The sequence below is a fragment of the Alternaria rosae genome (assembly GCF_020736505.1).
Source record: "Alternaria rosae strain MPI-PUGE-AT-0040 chromosome Unknown BKA58scaffold_2, whole genome shotgun sequence".
NCBI lineage: Eukaryota > Fungi > Ascomycota > Dothideomycetes > Pleosporales > Pleosporaceae > Alternaria > Alternaria rosae.
In genome coordinates, this window is record NW_025763571.1 from 4,040,880 (window position 1) to 4,055,443 (window position 14,564).

The 14,564-nt window shown below is 52.4% G+C and overlaps 6 protein-coding genes across 6 annotated transcripts; 3 read left to right on the plus strand and 3 right to left on the minus strand.

The window, feature by feature from the left end:
* Positions 1-437: 437 nt before the first annotated feature.
* Positions 438-2,574, minus strand: BKA58DRAFT_107092 (uncharacterized protein). The gene has a single exon (XM_046163853.1). It carries the CDS (start codon positions 2,452-2,454, stop codon positions 454-456), a length of 2,001 nt encoding a protein of 666 aa, XP_046029793.1. The 5' UTR covers positions 2,455-2,574; the 3' UTR covers positions 438-453.
* Positions 2,575-4,018: 1,444 nt separating this feature from the next.
* Positions 4,019-5,366, minus strand: BKA58DRAFT_378320 (uncharacterized protein). The gene has a single exon (XM_046169689.1). The coding sequence runs from the start codon at positions 5,059-5,061 to the stop codon at positions 4,435-4,437; it is 627 nt and encodes a 208-aa protein (XP_046029794.1). The 5' UTR covers positions 5,062-5,366; the 3' UTR covers positions 4,019-4,434.
* An 891-nt stretch (positions 5,367-6,257) lies between these two features.
* BKA58DRAFT_409319 (mitochondrial carrier domain-containing protein) lies at positions 6,258-8,891 on the minus strand (the record flags this gene model as incomplete). Its single annotated transcript, XM_046172142.1, has 7 exons — positions 6,258-6,315; positions 6,369-6,845; positions 6,926-6,952; positions 7,011-7,126; positions 7,254-7,362; positions 7,812-8,482; positions 8,532-8,891. The coding sequence occupies 7 exons, from the start codon at positions 8,889-8,891 to the stop codon at positions 6,258-6,260; spliced, it is 1,818 nt and encodes a 605-aa protein (XP_046029795.1).
* Positions 8,892-9,541: 650 nt separating this feature from the next.
* Positions 9,542-10,011, plus strand: BKA58DRAFT_398953 (uncharacterized protein; the record flags this gene model as incomplete). The annotated part of the gene is made up of 3 exons (XM_046171516.1): positions 9,542-9,614; positions 9,668-9,813; positions 9,871-10,011. The coding sequence occupies 3 exons, from the start codon at positions 9,542-9,544 to the stop codon at positions 10,009-10,011; spliced, it is 360 nt and encodes a 119-aa protein (XP_046029796.1).
* A 257-nt stretch (positions 10,012-10,268) lies between these two features.
* Positions 10,269-11,938, plus strand: BKA58DRAFT_107227 (uncharacterized protein). The gene is made up of 3 exons (XM_046163855.1): positions 10,269-10,979; positions 11,050-11,429; positions 11,484-11,938. Exons 1-3 carry the CDS (start codon positions 10,525-10,527, stop codon positions 11,762-11,764), a joined length of 1,116 nt encoding a protein of 371 aa, XP_046029797.1. The 5' UTR covers positions 10,269-10,524; the 3' UTR covers positions 11,765-11,938.
* Position 11,939: 1 nt separating this feature from the next.
* Positions 11,940-14,270, plus strand: BKA58DRAFT_107210 (uncharacterized protein). The gene is made up of 2 exons (XM_046163854.1): positions 11,940-12,951; positions 13,007-14,270. The coding sequence occupies exons 1-2, from the start codon at positions 12,171-12,173 to the stop codon at positions 14,068-14,070; spliced, it is 1,845 nt and encodes a 614-aa protein (XP_046029798.1). The 5' UTR covers positions 11,940-12,170; the 3' UTR covers positions 14,071-14,270.
* The last annotated feature ends 294 nt before the right edge of the window (positions 14,271-14,564 follow it).

The window sequence follows — 14,564 nt, forward strand, 5'->3', positions numbered from 1 at the left end:
TGCCGTATATGCGTCTGTTTGCGCTAATATTTACACAGAGATGTTGAAGCGTGGAGGCGGGGAGGGTGCGCGATAAGAGAAAAAGGAATTACGACGGAATGCGGATGTCATCCGCCAAGCGATCCCTGTCACTGCCGAATCCAACATTCCATGAGCTTTCAGAAACCAACCAAGACTTGATTACAAGGGACCTATCTCAAAAGAAACATATATACATTCTCAAGATAAGGAAATATGCAGGTCCCAACAGACCTTCCAGCACTAGAAACAGACAGCGGAGAAACCGGAACAGCTCCATAGGAGATCTGCATCCAGGTACCAAGCCACAACATGCAGGGAAGGACCAACCACGTACACCAACCCCAACGCCAGAGAAAACGCTGAATGTAAACGCTAAACCGCTCAGAAAGCTCCATGCATAGAGAAGACATAATCCATGAGCGAAACACTGATCTAAAGCGCCCAACTGCCTTTCCTAACGGCAGTCCCGCGCCCCCCAGCCATGAATTCGTCTTCAGCCATGTGGGGGTGTTGCCTCGCCCACTCCTGAATATAGATGCGTAGGGCGCGCCAGCGCATGCATGTCTCTTCGGTAATCTGGGTGTCCTTCAGATTACCGTCCTTTCCTAGACGGATGTAGCCACGAGATTTGGCAAGGTGATCGTCTTGTCTCAACTCGGAAATTGGAATGTGCGAAATCTTTGAAAGCTCTTCATCGAACGGACGCGCCATTGATGGATAGCCTAGTGACAGGTAGTTGTACACTTGAGTGACAAAATTGTCACCAAATTCCTCTTCGATGGACTGCTCGACAGCGAGCTTCTCATCGATTCCCGAGAAGTCTGTTTGGCCAAAAGTGATGCCGGAGCTCGATGCCGGAGGCGTAGGTGGCAACAGACTCGTCGAAGGCGTTGGACAAGGCGACATGGGATTTGGCTTCTCATTGTGGGGCGTGAGTAGACCGGTTGGCCCGCGTGGGGACTTGTCTCCACCATTGACGCAAAATCCACCCCACAAGCCATGCGTGCTTGAAGCTCGGCTATTGGCATTGGACCATAGTGATGGTGTTGTGCTTGTTTGCCGCCCATTGCCCTTCCCACACCACAGACTTTCTCCTGTTTCAGACGCGGCTTTGGACTGCTCCGAGAGATAGCACATGGCCGTCCTAACCGCGTCGCATCCTTGAGTAGGGTCAAAACGAGATGGCTCCGGTGATGCACATCGCGGGAACTTGATGTCCTGCCCAAGCATGGGAGGTCGGGCTTCCTTGCGTTGGCGCTCTAATTCAGGGTCTTTTCGCTCATTCGCAAACTTCTTTGCTGTAGCAGCATCCAGAAAGCCGGCTGGGTTTCCGAATGGACTGGAAGCAGGCTTGACATACTCTTTCGGCTTCTGCTCCTCTTTACCGGCTTTCTGCTTCTCCTGATACTCACGCATGGCAACTAAATCCCAATTGACCTGCGTGAAGGACGATTCTCGCTGCGGCTTGGCCTCAGTGACTGATGGCTCTGAGCCTTCTGTGTCATGATCCACGTAATGGGCCACGGGTTCGTGAAAGTCGCTGTTCGGGAACGCAGCTAAGGCCTGTTCCCGAAGCTGTTTCTCTGCAGCTTTAGCAGCCAACTCAAGTAGGTAGCCAGCAGAACTGTCGTCGACACTTTCTCGTCGTCGAGTAGCTTCTTTGTACATGAACGAATGGTCTGAAGTATAAGGTGGCGACTCGGTCGGCGATGGCGGCGCAGATGCTTCAGACTCGGAAGACTCAATCGGGTCTAAGTCAGGAACGCGGAACGAGTGCTGCGAGGAGCTAAAGTACGACCGGCGCCTACACGGTGAGGCGTTGCGTTGTATCTCCAAAAACAAAGGGTTCTGTTTGATATCAAAAGTCGGTGTGTTTGTTGGCGGTGTGGGAGGGATTCCCAGTATCCTTGCTTTCCGGGCACTTATTGCAGAGTCCGGGGTAGCCTCAGTCTTGTCGGACGGTTGTATGGCGGGAGTGTCGTCCCCAGCTTTGCGATGCCTTTGGGCAGTTTCGATCAATTGCGGTCGGAATTTCTTCGTAGGCAGTTTTAGCGAACCCTTGTACTGGCAATTATAGCTGGAAGCCGCTTCCATAGGATCCGCTTTGAATTTCCCGGTGGGGGATGTTTGTTCTTCCCAGTCCTTGGCAAACTTCTGACGACTGCTTCGTGTGGTCGTCTCCACTGGCTCGGGAGCAAAGCGACGGTTGGATCTCTTGGTAGTCTCAACGGGCTCAGGCGCAAACCTACGGCTAGACTTGGAACTTGATTTTGTTGTCTCTATTGGCTGTGGTGCAAACCTCCGTGGCTTCGGCCTCTCGGCCTGTTGTGCCGGAGCTTTGTCCTGCTCTGCCGCAGCCTTGTCCTTGGAGGACGAGACAGTTGTCTCGATGGGCTCGACCTTGAAACGCCTGGGAGGAGCTGCTGACGCCATCTTTAAGTATGTCCAGCACTCGACGGGAGCTCCCTGATGCTATACTTATACAGGCAATGGATATATCACCAATGGTGTGTCTTCGCCAATAGCAAGACTATGCGGTCGCCCGGGTAGACTAGTGGCAGACGCCTAGTATCTGGGGAGGTGCGGAACCGAAGCGGGGAATTTACTCGGAATATTTCGGAGGCATGTAAGTGCGTACGGGCGCTGTTGAGCGTGACAGCGACGTTGCGGACAATGCTCGGTGCAAAAGTAAGCACACGCAAGCCCCGCTGGCGGTATGTTGTGGTGGAAACGCTGGGATGGAGGGTGCAGCCGATGCTGGCTAGTTTGGGGGCAGGGAATTGTTTGCGGCGGTCGATTCGGAGGCTCGTAGGGCTCAAGGGTGCTCGTGTGGTCTTGGAGCATGTCAGTCGCGTGCCATTTTGCTTCTGGACGTCTCCCCAGCTCGGGCTCAACTTACTGCACCCCGTATCGCAGTTCCCACACGGCCAAGGGTTTGTCGAACTGCGGAAAGCGTTTGAAGGAGAGGTTGCCGAGAAACATGTGAATGGCACAATGTCTAGTAGCTGGCGCTGGTGTATGAGTGGTGCAGAATGACGTATGGTGGAGCGACTGCTAGGAACAGCCCGAGAGCTACCGCGGGGGTTTGCGGGTTTGGATATGCGCGTATGTGCACTGATGGTGAGCGCCGTCAGTTATATCCAGGGCGGACGTGATACGGCGTTGCTAAACGTTCAATCGTGGAAGACGCTCGTTGGGTGACGGCAGGGTAGTTTCTTGTTGAGCGCTTCTCGAACCCCTGACAACCCTAGGACCAGCACGATCGAGGCACTTAAATTGTCTTATCAATGCGTGCACCGCTATTGACACAACAGCTATCCATCAGACTTGGACTAAATGGGCTGTGGCAGAAAGTTCTAGGGCTCCGTGGCTGTTTAGCAGCTGCCCGATGACAAGCCTCGTGGGCGGAGCGGTCAATCAGTGGAGTCAGCACTCTGCACCCAACCGCATCTTCGGCACGTTAATTCGTTCAAGGATGCACGGTGCGACCGTGGAGAGCAGCCGTGTGGGTCTGCGATGAGAACTAGACAATTCGATGTCGAGCATCGGGGATCGACAAATGGCATGCGCTACTCCACGACTCCAGACTCCACGCCCGCTTGCTGATCGAGAATGACTACAGCCGTTAGGTATGTCAGAAAGTCTGATCTGGCCTTTGCCTCGCAGTGAAGGCGATGCGGCATTTTGTGTGGAAATTAATGCTTTATTTATGGGAACCCTAGCCACGTACATGTCTCCGCTGAGAAGAGCCATTAGAAGGTCAGGGCGGCATCGTGTACTCCCGAAACCGGCCGCTGAGACAGGAATCTTTTTATATGTGCGTAGCCATGATAGCATAATTTATAACCATTCGATGACACAATTGCAGCATGTATATGCGCCTACCATTCACTACTGGCGCCATGCTCAGGCAGCATACTTCGAGATCCAATCTCACGCTGACCATCCGACTTTATGAGGCGCGGGCGATCCCGGGGTGGCTTTCACGGTTGACATATGCAGCATGAACGACGGTTATTGTAGCCAAAATTAGATAATTCTACCATACCTCCACTTAGTGAGAGTGTTCCTAGCCTAGCCCGTATCTGCTTTGTTTCACTCCGCTACGCCTATATCGCTTTCCTCTTCACATTGACCAGGCATCTGGCTGAGTCCTCACGACCGCTCTTTTTTTCCACTTTATGCAACTATCGAATACATCCACAAACATAAGTCTGCCATACGCCACAAGAGATACTTAAAGGCTGCGCTCGCTACACAATATTGAAAGATATTCTGAGTGTCCGTCCCGAATATCGAAAGAATGTAAATGTTCATCCCGAAAAAGAGCGCGCCTAAACGCCACCTGGGCAACCATCTACCACCTACCGACAAACGACAAAAGCCTTCTAACAAAATCATACTACCCCCAAACTATGGCGGCGAGATGTATCCATAAGCCGGCGCATACCCGCTCCAAGACCGTTCCATCAGATACCAGAGGGGCGAGCGATCCGGCACGACAAGGTGCGACGCTGGGTCTCCGCGGCAGTGCTCGTACTGGGGGCTGAGACGCAACGGCGTCTGCAGAAAAAAGTACTCAATAGGCAATTGTGTGGCAACTGGCATGCTGTGGGCAACCCAATAAAGAACACCCGGGTCGGGTGATCGGCTGCGAGCGCTGCCGCCGGCAGATGCTACTGGACTATGATCGATTGTGGCACACGGTTCGACGACCATGCTGTCTGACATGGCGGCACAGTCTTGGACGATGTCCGTGGGGTCTAGGTCTGATGAATGTGTCGTGGCATCGTCTGCATCTTGGAAAGCTCTGATCTCCTCATCTTGCGATGCGGTTATCAAGTACGGTTCTTCGTCCGCATCAACGGCTGTCTCATCGTCGCTCACTCCGCCACCGCCTTCGTCGTCGCTGGCCTTCTCGCACCCTTCTCCGCAGTCATAGCCACAATTCCTCCAATTGAATTGGGGCGGTCTGTCTGCCGATGGGCTATCCAGAACCGGCTGATGGGAAGGGTTGTTCGGATCGTCGTGGTCGTACATCTTGACGATAGTAAGAGTATCGAGCAGTCTTTCCCAAGAGTATGTCAGTTAACCTTCTGTTATATGTGCTCAAGCACTCAATATCATTTCTATCGAAAGCGAGGATGTAGCCGACGTCGACTCACTGCATACACATAGAGAAGCAGCGTCTCTTACCTTTACAGCTCAATGAGAAGGAACAGGAACAGCTAACAATGGAAGACAGCTCTGGTTGTCACAGGACAATAGTCGCTTTGGCAAAGGTAATGGTATACAAGCTAATAATACAGTTCAAAGCACCTCCAAATCAACAAACTCTGGAGAAGGGATCGAAAAGAACATCTACCACGAAACCCACAGTGTCTTTATACACACAACACACGAGCGATCATCGGCCAGCTAGATTGTACGACAGAACATACAGGACTCACTACCGACTCCGCGAGAGACACGTTGCCTGACCCCAAGCCTGAGTTGGTCACCTATTTGGCTCCAGCAACCCGTCACTGGACCTCCTTCCCCGCATTTATTGCAAGCGACGTCGCATCAGGAGTTTGAAGGACCAATATCATCTGCCCATCTATTACTCTATTCCGACACCGGCCAGCGCATTTATGACTTGAGGGAGTCGAGAATACCCTTGAGTAACCATGCGACGGAAGGATAGCATAGGGTACGCCCGAGGCGAGCTGGTAAAACCCGAAGGTAGCCGGAGTGTAGATTATTCTGCCTGATGACGGCATGTAGAATTTGTTTTGGGGAGAACGCGTCGCGCGTACATGTCCTGGAATGGCTCACCGGAGGCCGCCTACATGGGCTTTAGAAGTGGGGTAAAAAGCCACCGGTCAACACCGAGGACCATTGTAGACCAAGGAGTCAGGTCTGGCTCTGATGAGATTGGTCGCTTCGTTTTGGCATGTTGTGCATATATGTCACTGTGGGTGACGGATATTTGGGGTCGTGTTAAACAGTATTACCGCTTTTACCCTGTTCGGTCGGGAGATTTTGTTACTGGTGGATGGACCTAGTAGAGGTGTTGTTGTCTCATGATACTTTGAATATTTCCTCGTATTCTCTTTCTATCATAGTCATGGTGTAACGCGCCAATGGATAATATGCATCTAAATTGCCGTCCATTCGCCTTCACATGTCGGGTCCTCAAACCATCGAACCATGTCGTCTCATACGTCAACCTGTGGCGTTCATCTCCACCCTGCTCATTTGTTATGCCAAAGCAACGTCCGTAGCGAATTCCAGTCGTCCGACTGAACGTAACTGTCCACACGTTAGCATGATCCCATTTTCTTCCAGCTTCGAAGGATACCCACATATAACTCATACTACTCCTCAAACTGCTCTGCACAGCCTCAGGATGCCACCTGAAAATATACATAACCATCGCCCAACTCAGACTGGCAAAAACAGGCCATCCATTCTTCGCCATCGTTCTCCTCATCTCGCCGTTGCCGAACAGCTCCCATCCACCAGCACCTCCTTGAACTCCTTGTCCACTAACTCCGCCTCCGACCTGCCGTGGTTGTACTGCTAGCTTTGCCAATGCTAACAATACGCGTGCAGCTACGTATATGACGATTTGCTGAGACACGGAATTGTGAATTGTGCGACCAAAGACGGTGTAGCCGCCTAGCAGACCGGCGAGGAAGGAATCGTAGTGTCTCTCTTTGCCGGTCGGGGACGCGTGTCGGAGGAAAATCATACAGGATTTGTAGACGAGGGCGAAGAGACCGAGGTTACGGGCGTGTTGGCGAGTCGCTTTGTAGACGAGCAAGCATTTGGATCGGAAACTGTTTGGCTTTTGTCAGCACGAATATTCTCTAGTTATGAAGTAGAGAAGAGGGTTGGTAGTAAGGAGAGCGCCGCGTACCTTCCAGATCTGAAGAGGAAGATCATTCTGTAACCACGCGTCAGCTATCCACTTCTCATGAACGTACGGCCCTGCGGAAACCTACACAAGCGCATGCGGAAAGCGCACTTTACTCCCATACACAATGCCATTCCTTACACCTTTTACCAGTGTGAGGATATCGTGGTACTTTGGATCTAGCACAATCCTGTCGAGCGCAGCCTATTTGAACCATCAGCTCTCGCGCTTCAAAAATGCGACATCCGAGTTTCTGCAACATACCTCGAGGGCGTGTAATCTGTCCATGTTGTTTGTATGTGTGTGTGTGTGTGTGTGTGTGTGTTATGACCTGAGAGTTGTGTTCTGTCGTGGTTTGCTTGCGTCCGGCGAAGAAGAGCCTCGGTCCAGCGCGCGCGTTGCGATGACGTTTGCCGCTACCTTTTACGGTCGCAGAAACGCTGAGGGAGAAAATCGAAGGAGTGAAGAGAAGAATGGAAGTACAATGTACGTATCATGAGGCTGGCATGGGGATGAGAGCGAGGATTGCGGTCGGGTATAGATAGCGCAGAGTCGCAGTCGCGGAATTGCTACTGGCATCTGATCCTCGGCTCGCGTCACATTGCCGGTTGCTGCTTCCCCACATCCGTGGATTGGTGCAGCTTCGCGCTAATAGAAGGAATGGACAGGGGTGTTTGCGCTTTGACATGTGAAGATAGAATAGTTGGGGAAAGTTGCATGTGCACGCGTGCTATGATCTAATACTGTCGTTTCTTCTCTATGCGCTCAATGTAACAATACATGGTATCTCGACGCTCCCGCCTGATGCTGTACAAACGCCCCCCAAACACCATGATATGCTGCTCGACAAATTCTGCGCATCCAGCGCGAAATCCCGTGACGGTCCTACTCTACCCGTCGAGTAGGCCATCGCTTCTTTAGCTCTTCATATACGGTAAAGATGAACGCAGAACTAGGTATGGATCTCGCAACTGTGATACCGCAACCACGGTACATGCCTTTGATACCATGTTGCTTCCAAACCGCCTTTCCTACAGCGCTGAATGTCGACTTTCCGCCAGTCAATTGCTTGACATCTTCCGTCTGCATTCTCGACTTGATCGTGTCCGCAGGGTAGAACATGAAGTTGTAGGCTCCGCCTGCAACAGAACCGGAGGCCATGCGCTGCCAGACGGGAAGATCTTCGTCCTTGGCTGAAGTGCTGGAGCCCTTGAACAGTATCTTCATGCCTTCGTAACCACCAAACCACGCCGCGCCGCCTCCTGTCTCACGGATCAAGGTTCCAAATTGTCCGTGCCAGTAGCCTTTGAGGCCCTGGTGGCGATAGATAGAAGCAATGACTCCTCTGATGGTTGGTGCGGCCACGACGTTACCGCTCGTTTCTAGGGGAACTTGCATCTTACATTTAACGAGTTCAATCGGTGTTAGGAAGAGTGATGTGATGGCGCCTGCGATCATTCCGCAAAAGAGCATGCCAGAATAGGGCAGGTCTCGCTCTGGGTGTCTCTTTAGTTCAGGATAAAATCCCGAAGACTTGAGGGCATCGCCAGCCAGGCGGTACTGCAGACCACATCAGCTTGATCCACTTCTCTATTGGCACGTTACTCACACTGAAAAACAATGTGCTTGTCTCTACAGCAGCTCCTACCAGAGGCGCACTGATTCCTCGGTATATTCCAAGGAAGCCATCCTGTTGTAAAGACTTCTTGAAGCAGTCCAGTGGACCGGTGTAGCGGAGTGGCACCTGGTCGGGCTGCGACTGCAGCCGAACCTTGACCGTGTCAAAAGGGTACTCAATGTACTTCCCGACAACTCCAGCCGCAGATCCACAGAGAACGTCCTTCAAGGCCTCTTCTCCTTTGCCTATGGTATGTTCTGCAGCAGGACTCCGGACCTCTTCCATTATGACTGGGTTGGGCAGCCGGCCTCTTCCCCCCACCACCGACACCGGACTCTCTTGTGCTTCCATAAATGAAGAATATGTATGGCTCGTCAATGGATATGTGTAACTGTATTGAATGTATGTTTATGGAGCCGAGCGCATGTTGCGTGTGAAGAGTCGTGGGCGGTGAGAGGGCGCGTGGCTACTGTTATGAATCGAAGCCCATGTCAATAATGGGGTACACCGGTTGCGTTTGCGTTATGGCGAGTGGAGGAAGGTTCGGAAGTGTGTAACACGACGAAGAGAGTTTGCTCGAGGGAGCATGCAGCGGGCCGTGTGTGCGACGGGGATGGAGAAGATGATAACGCCCAACGTTGTACCAAACAGGGCAGACCTTTCTTTAGCTAGCCTGGGAAAATTCTGCAGTATCGGAAGAAAGTATTACAGGAGTGGAAAGCGCACAGCGCCTGCTAAGCCAGGCCATCAGCATGCGCGAATAAAGTATAGGCGCAACGAGCAATTGGGAACGCGCTTCGGCCGCACTTCTGCTGATGCAGCTTATCAGATCGAATTGATCTGATAACATTTGAATTGGGCGGGATTTGGGGATCCCTGGCTGGCAGCCCGCGCCGGCAAAGTGCGCTAGTTATCGATAATCGGCATTAACTTTTCTCGCGCCGCCGTGTTCTGGGTTCGAGAACTTCTGCGAGATCCACTGGTCGCGCAACACCGCAACCATGTCTGAATCTGTAGTAATCGAGGCGCCTCCTGCGACGGAAACTGCCCCTGTCAAGGGCATGAAGAAGAACGGTATGCGACTGCTGTGTGCGGTAGTTGCGACATGGCGATCTAACTTTCCCCAGGCAAGCAATGGCACGATAACAAGGGCCCCTTCCGACCAAAGGCAGGCCAAACCTCATGGGACAAGCGTAGTGAGGAAAGGAAAGCACTCGCTGCTGTCAAGGCGAAGGAGAAGGAGCTGAAGGACGAGAAGGAGTCTGAGAGACAGGTAGGAAACCACTGCTTCTGGTTACAAATAGACAGACAGGAGCTGACTGTGACATAGCGACGAGTCGAAGCTATCAAGACCAAGCGCGCCGCCAAAGCAGAACGCGAGCGATTCGCCCAGATGGAGGAGAAGATGCACAAGAAGCGCGTCGAGCGCCTGAAGAGGAGGGAGAAGCGCAACAAGATGTTGAAGTCATGAGCTCAGGTCGGATTGACTAAAGCCGAAGCATAAAATGCGGTCAAGGAAATGCCGCATCGGGAGGATGTTGAAAAGGTAGAGAGGCAGGCGCAACTGCACTACTCAGAAACCACCGGGAAAGCAAGAGCGACCGGAATCAGTCCAGGGCAGTCCAGTCTGCAGAACGGGATGCAAGCAATGATACCCTATCGAGACTTCCCACGGTGGAAGATGAAGCAAAAAGCAAACATTTAGAATCTTTTCTATGAGTAAAGAATCGGAAACGTCATTCCCTACTGAAAGTGCCATGACCATAGATGTGGAATTGCCTAGATGATCAACTTTCAATATAATACCTGCAAACCTACAATCATCATCACTGTCAAGGCTGTTTCATGATGCCCTTCACATGCGCATCTCCAGCTGGCTAGCGGAAGGAGACCCCTGCAATGACACGCGAAACTCGGAAGTCGATCTTGGAGCCCAGCATCACCGACAACTGCCTCGTTGCGCCGACCCAACCACCACCATGACATGGACGGACAGCTTCACCTCCATGCCGGTCTGGCTGACCCCAGATCTTTCCGTCCCAACCTCTACAGTTCCCGTTCGGCGACGCGCGTGACGACTGACCCCGAGAAGAAGTCGCATTCCCACCTGCACAAGCACAAGTCGTCGCGACACCACCACGACCGTCACGATGACCGTCACCGCCACAGCTCCAGCAGACGCCATGCCGCCAAAGAGGCGATGCAATCAGCCATCCAGATACAGCCGCCGACCAGCTTCGGAGACTTGCTGAGGCAGGCGCGAGGGAGCAGAGACACGAGCCCCAGTCACAGTCGCAGGGAGAGCGTCGCACCAGGGCAGGCTGATGGCAGCGTGCATGGGAAAGAGGAAAGCACCCCAGGCATCACCATCCCGCCGCGGAGACCAATCCGGCAGGCGGATGTGGAGCTGGAGGCTAAGAGAGTTGAAGCTAGAGAACGGTGCGTCTGCGTCATTCACCATCAACCCCGTAGCGTTCCCCCAAGATGCCTTCTCTAACATGGCCCGCAGAGACCTTCGTGCGGTTCTCCAGACCCTTTCCGACCAGTCCCTCAAGACGTCGCGCCGTCTAGACGACACCTACTATTCCATCCTCGAGAAAGTCTCCGTACTGCGCCAGACCATCGGAACGCTGCAAGAGCTCTCTGGCTTGACCAAGGAGCTCCACGAAAACTTCGAGTCGGACACCACAGAGTTACTGGAGGATGTGACTGGCCAAGTGGAAGCCTTCGATGGCTTCAAGACACAACAGGAGCAAGTGAGCGGGTTAGAAGAGCGCATCAAGACGGGCAAAGAGAAAGCCGATGCACTGACGGCGAGGCTCGAACGAGCGAAAGAGCGTGTCGATGCGAGGGCCAGGTCGGAAGCGCAGTGGCAGGCCAAGAATACTCGTATGGCCATCCTCATGACGTTCTTTTGTTTCCGTTCCAGCTGACATCACACAGATCGCGTGCGGATATTCTGGGCTATAGTGGGCTTCGTAGCTGCTCTCATACTAGCCCTCGTTCTCTTCCGCCCGTCGCAACCGATCGACAACCTACACGAACCGAAGAATACACTCGATCCTGCGACGAGAGAGGCGATCCTAAATGCCGACATACCAGACATAGCAAAAGAGGCAATTATAGGGCCGTCATCTAGTACTGCAGGTCCAAAAGTGGATACCCCCGAAGCGCAGGTTGTACTAGACGACGATGAGCGACTGCGCGTATTCGACGAGTTGTAATGCTTCCAGTTACTTTCCTGTCTATTTTGCTTTCGAACACCAAGATACCCCTGCAATAGTCTGGCCACGTCCAATTTCAATCTCGAAATGATCAAGTCCATTTCATGTTACCGTCTACTTCATCCTAGCCGTCAGGAGACCTATCACTGTTGTTTGACACAGGTATATCCGCATGCGTTGCAGATCGTTGAACACAGCGTTAGGCGTTACTAGGCAGGACGCCTTACCAGACCATAGCCAATGACCAGCATCTGTACAACACCTCAGCCACTTTTGGCCCCCACCCAGCCCAAGCCAACCAAGCCGCTAGGCCAGTGGCCTCGTCGCATATGAATAATACTCAGTCCTGTCGACCCTTCGCAGGTTTTGAAACACGAAGCTATCGCTGCTCTCCCGGATCGTGAGCATGGCTTCATCTTGCTCTGCATCTATGCGTTCGCTAGAGCTCAACCAAGAGTACCTTCCGACGGCCACCGCTCCAGTCAGAGCAGGCCCACTTGCAGGCAGTCTCAACCAGAATCGTTTACATGGTCTCCCGGACCACGGCCACGCCACTCACAGCGAAAGGCTGCTCGGTAACAACCTAGCATGGAGTTCAGAAGGACCGGAATCCGTATCTTCAAAGGAACAGGCCATTGTCCGAATGCATTATGATCCACCGAAGCGTTATGGAAGCTTCCACTTGGGAGATTGGCGGTGGGAGGTTGCATCCGCAGTCTTCAGTCTACTGTGCGTTGTTGCCATAACAATCATATTAAAAGTCTACCAGGAGAGGCCCTTGTCCGATTGGCATTTTGTTCACAATATTACGCTAAACACAGTCGTTGCACTTCTTTCGACCTTATCGCGGACAGCCCTGATAGTACCAGTTGCATCATGCCTTAGTCAACTGAAGTGGATTCATCTGGTCAGGTCACCACGCCCACTGCGAGAGATGCAAATCTTCGACGACGCCAGTCGTGGACCTTGGGGCTCTCTGGAACTTGTTTGGAGATTGCATCTTAAAACTAAGCTGGCAACATGGGGTTCTCTGATCACGATACTGTCTCTTGCCATGGGCCCCTTGTCGCAGCAGTTGCTCTCGTATCCTTCAAGATTGCATTTTGACACCTCTGGTGCGACCTTCTACAAGAATCAGATATATGATTCTGGCGCCGACAGGGGCGTCACCGGACGAGGGGTTGTAAGTAAGTTACATATGTTACTTCTTCAAAAGCCGTTCCAAGCTTACAACCCGAACAGGGCGGATGATGGATCCAAAGATACAAGGCGCTATTCTCAACGGACTCTACAACCTCAGCGCGCCAGTGCAAGTCGAATGTCAGACTGGAAATTGCCAATGGGATGACTTCACAACCTTGGCAGTGACCAGCAATTGTACAAACGTCACATCCACTTCTTACAACATCTGTGATCGGGTAATCGCAGGGAGAAGATGCAACTATACAACTCCATCTGGTTTCTTCATTGAGTCGTCTTCACATCAAAGCTCAGGCGGCGGAGGATCAACTCAGTTCAATAGTACCGCTCATATACAGCGTGCGCAACAAATTGGGAGTGTACTCAACAGCTCCATCGTCAGCTTCGCTACCGCCAACATGGAGTCGCCTTTTAGCATGGACAACCCAGACCTCACTGAATGTGACATACGTTGGGTCGGTCGGCATGTTCGTAACATGACCGTCGTAAACGGTACCTTCAACCCTGGAATCATACAAGACCATGAACTTTACGGCATCGCCAACCCATTCGACGCGACATATTGGGTCTCTTTCAACGTCTCGAATGAGACTACAACACTCCCCGGTAATACAACTTTCAGCGTCGGTCCAGTCGATAACGAGGGAATGATGGCGTTTCTCTCTGGTATATTTTCCTCTTCAATCAAAGACGCGTACGGTCTTGCCTTGCAAAACTCTACCAACCTCACAGAAACCGTGCAAGCTATCAGCACTTCAATGACGTACGCTTTCGGTCAAGGGCCTAGTAGCATCAAACTCCCCGGTAGAACAATTACGACGGAACAATACATAAAAGTCCATTGGGCCTGGATAAGTGCACCAGTCGTCGAAGTCATTATGGGTATTGCGTTCTTCATAGCTACGCTCGTACATACATCGAGGAGGGGCGTAGTGGCTTGGAAGAGCTCTGCCATCGTACCACTGTTCACACATATCGAGGGATGGCGTATCGAAGAAAGCAGGATGGGAAGTGCACGAGAAGTGGAGAAGAGGGCTAAGGAGATGAGAGGCTTGCTAGAGAGGGACGAAGACGGTGGTCAGAGGTTCAGACGCATGGATGCATGATCTATCCTAGGAGCCACAAGATGTACGACCATGATAATACGACGCCGACGCCGATGAAACCTCCTAACTCTGTGCCTGACGATACGCTGTGCGTTATGACCCCTGCGATGACCGCTGCAACTGTCGCAATGACGAAGGACAGGGCCAGCGGCCATGCTAGGTACGTCTTGTCGATGACATGGCCAATGCACAGGACTTTTCGCTTCGCCGCTGCCTCTGTGTTCTCCATATCAAACGAATCGGTTTCGTGGAACATCCTGCCGCTGTCACGTAGCAGCTCGGGACGGAGTAGAGCAGCTGAGAAAGTATGCGATATCTCGATGCTTTCGAAGTGCACTTCTAGTGGAAAACTTCTCCCTTGGAGGCTTGGCTGCTTGAGTCAGGACACGGTGGATCTTATCAAGTCTGACGGCATGGACCTACAGTGATGATCTCGCATATCTGAACGACGGGTCTCCGGCACCACAGCCAACGCAACATCACACGCTCCTTCC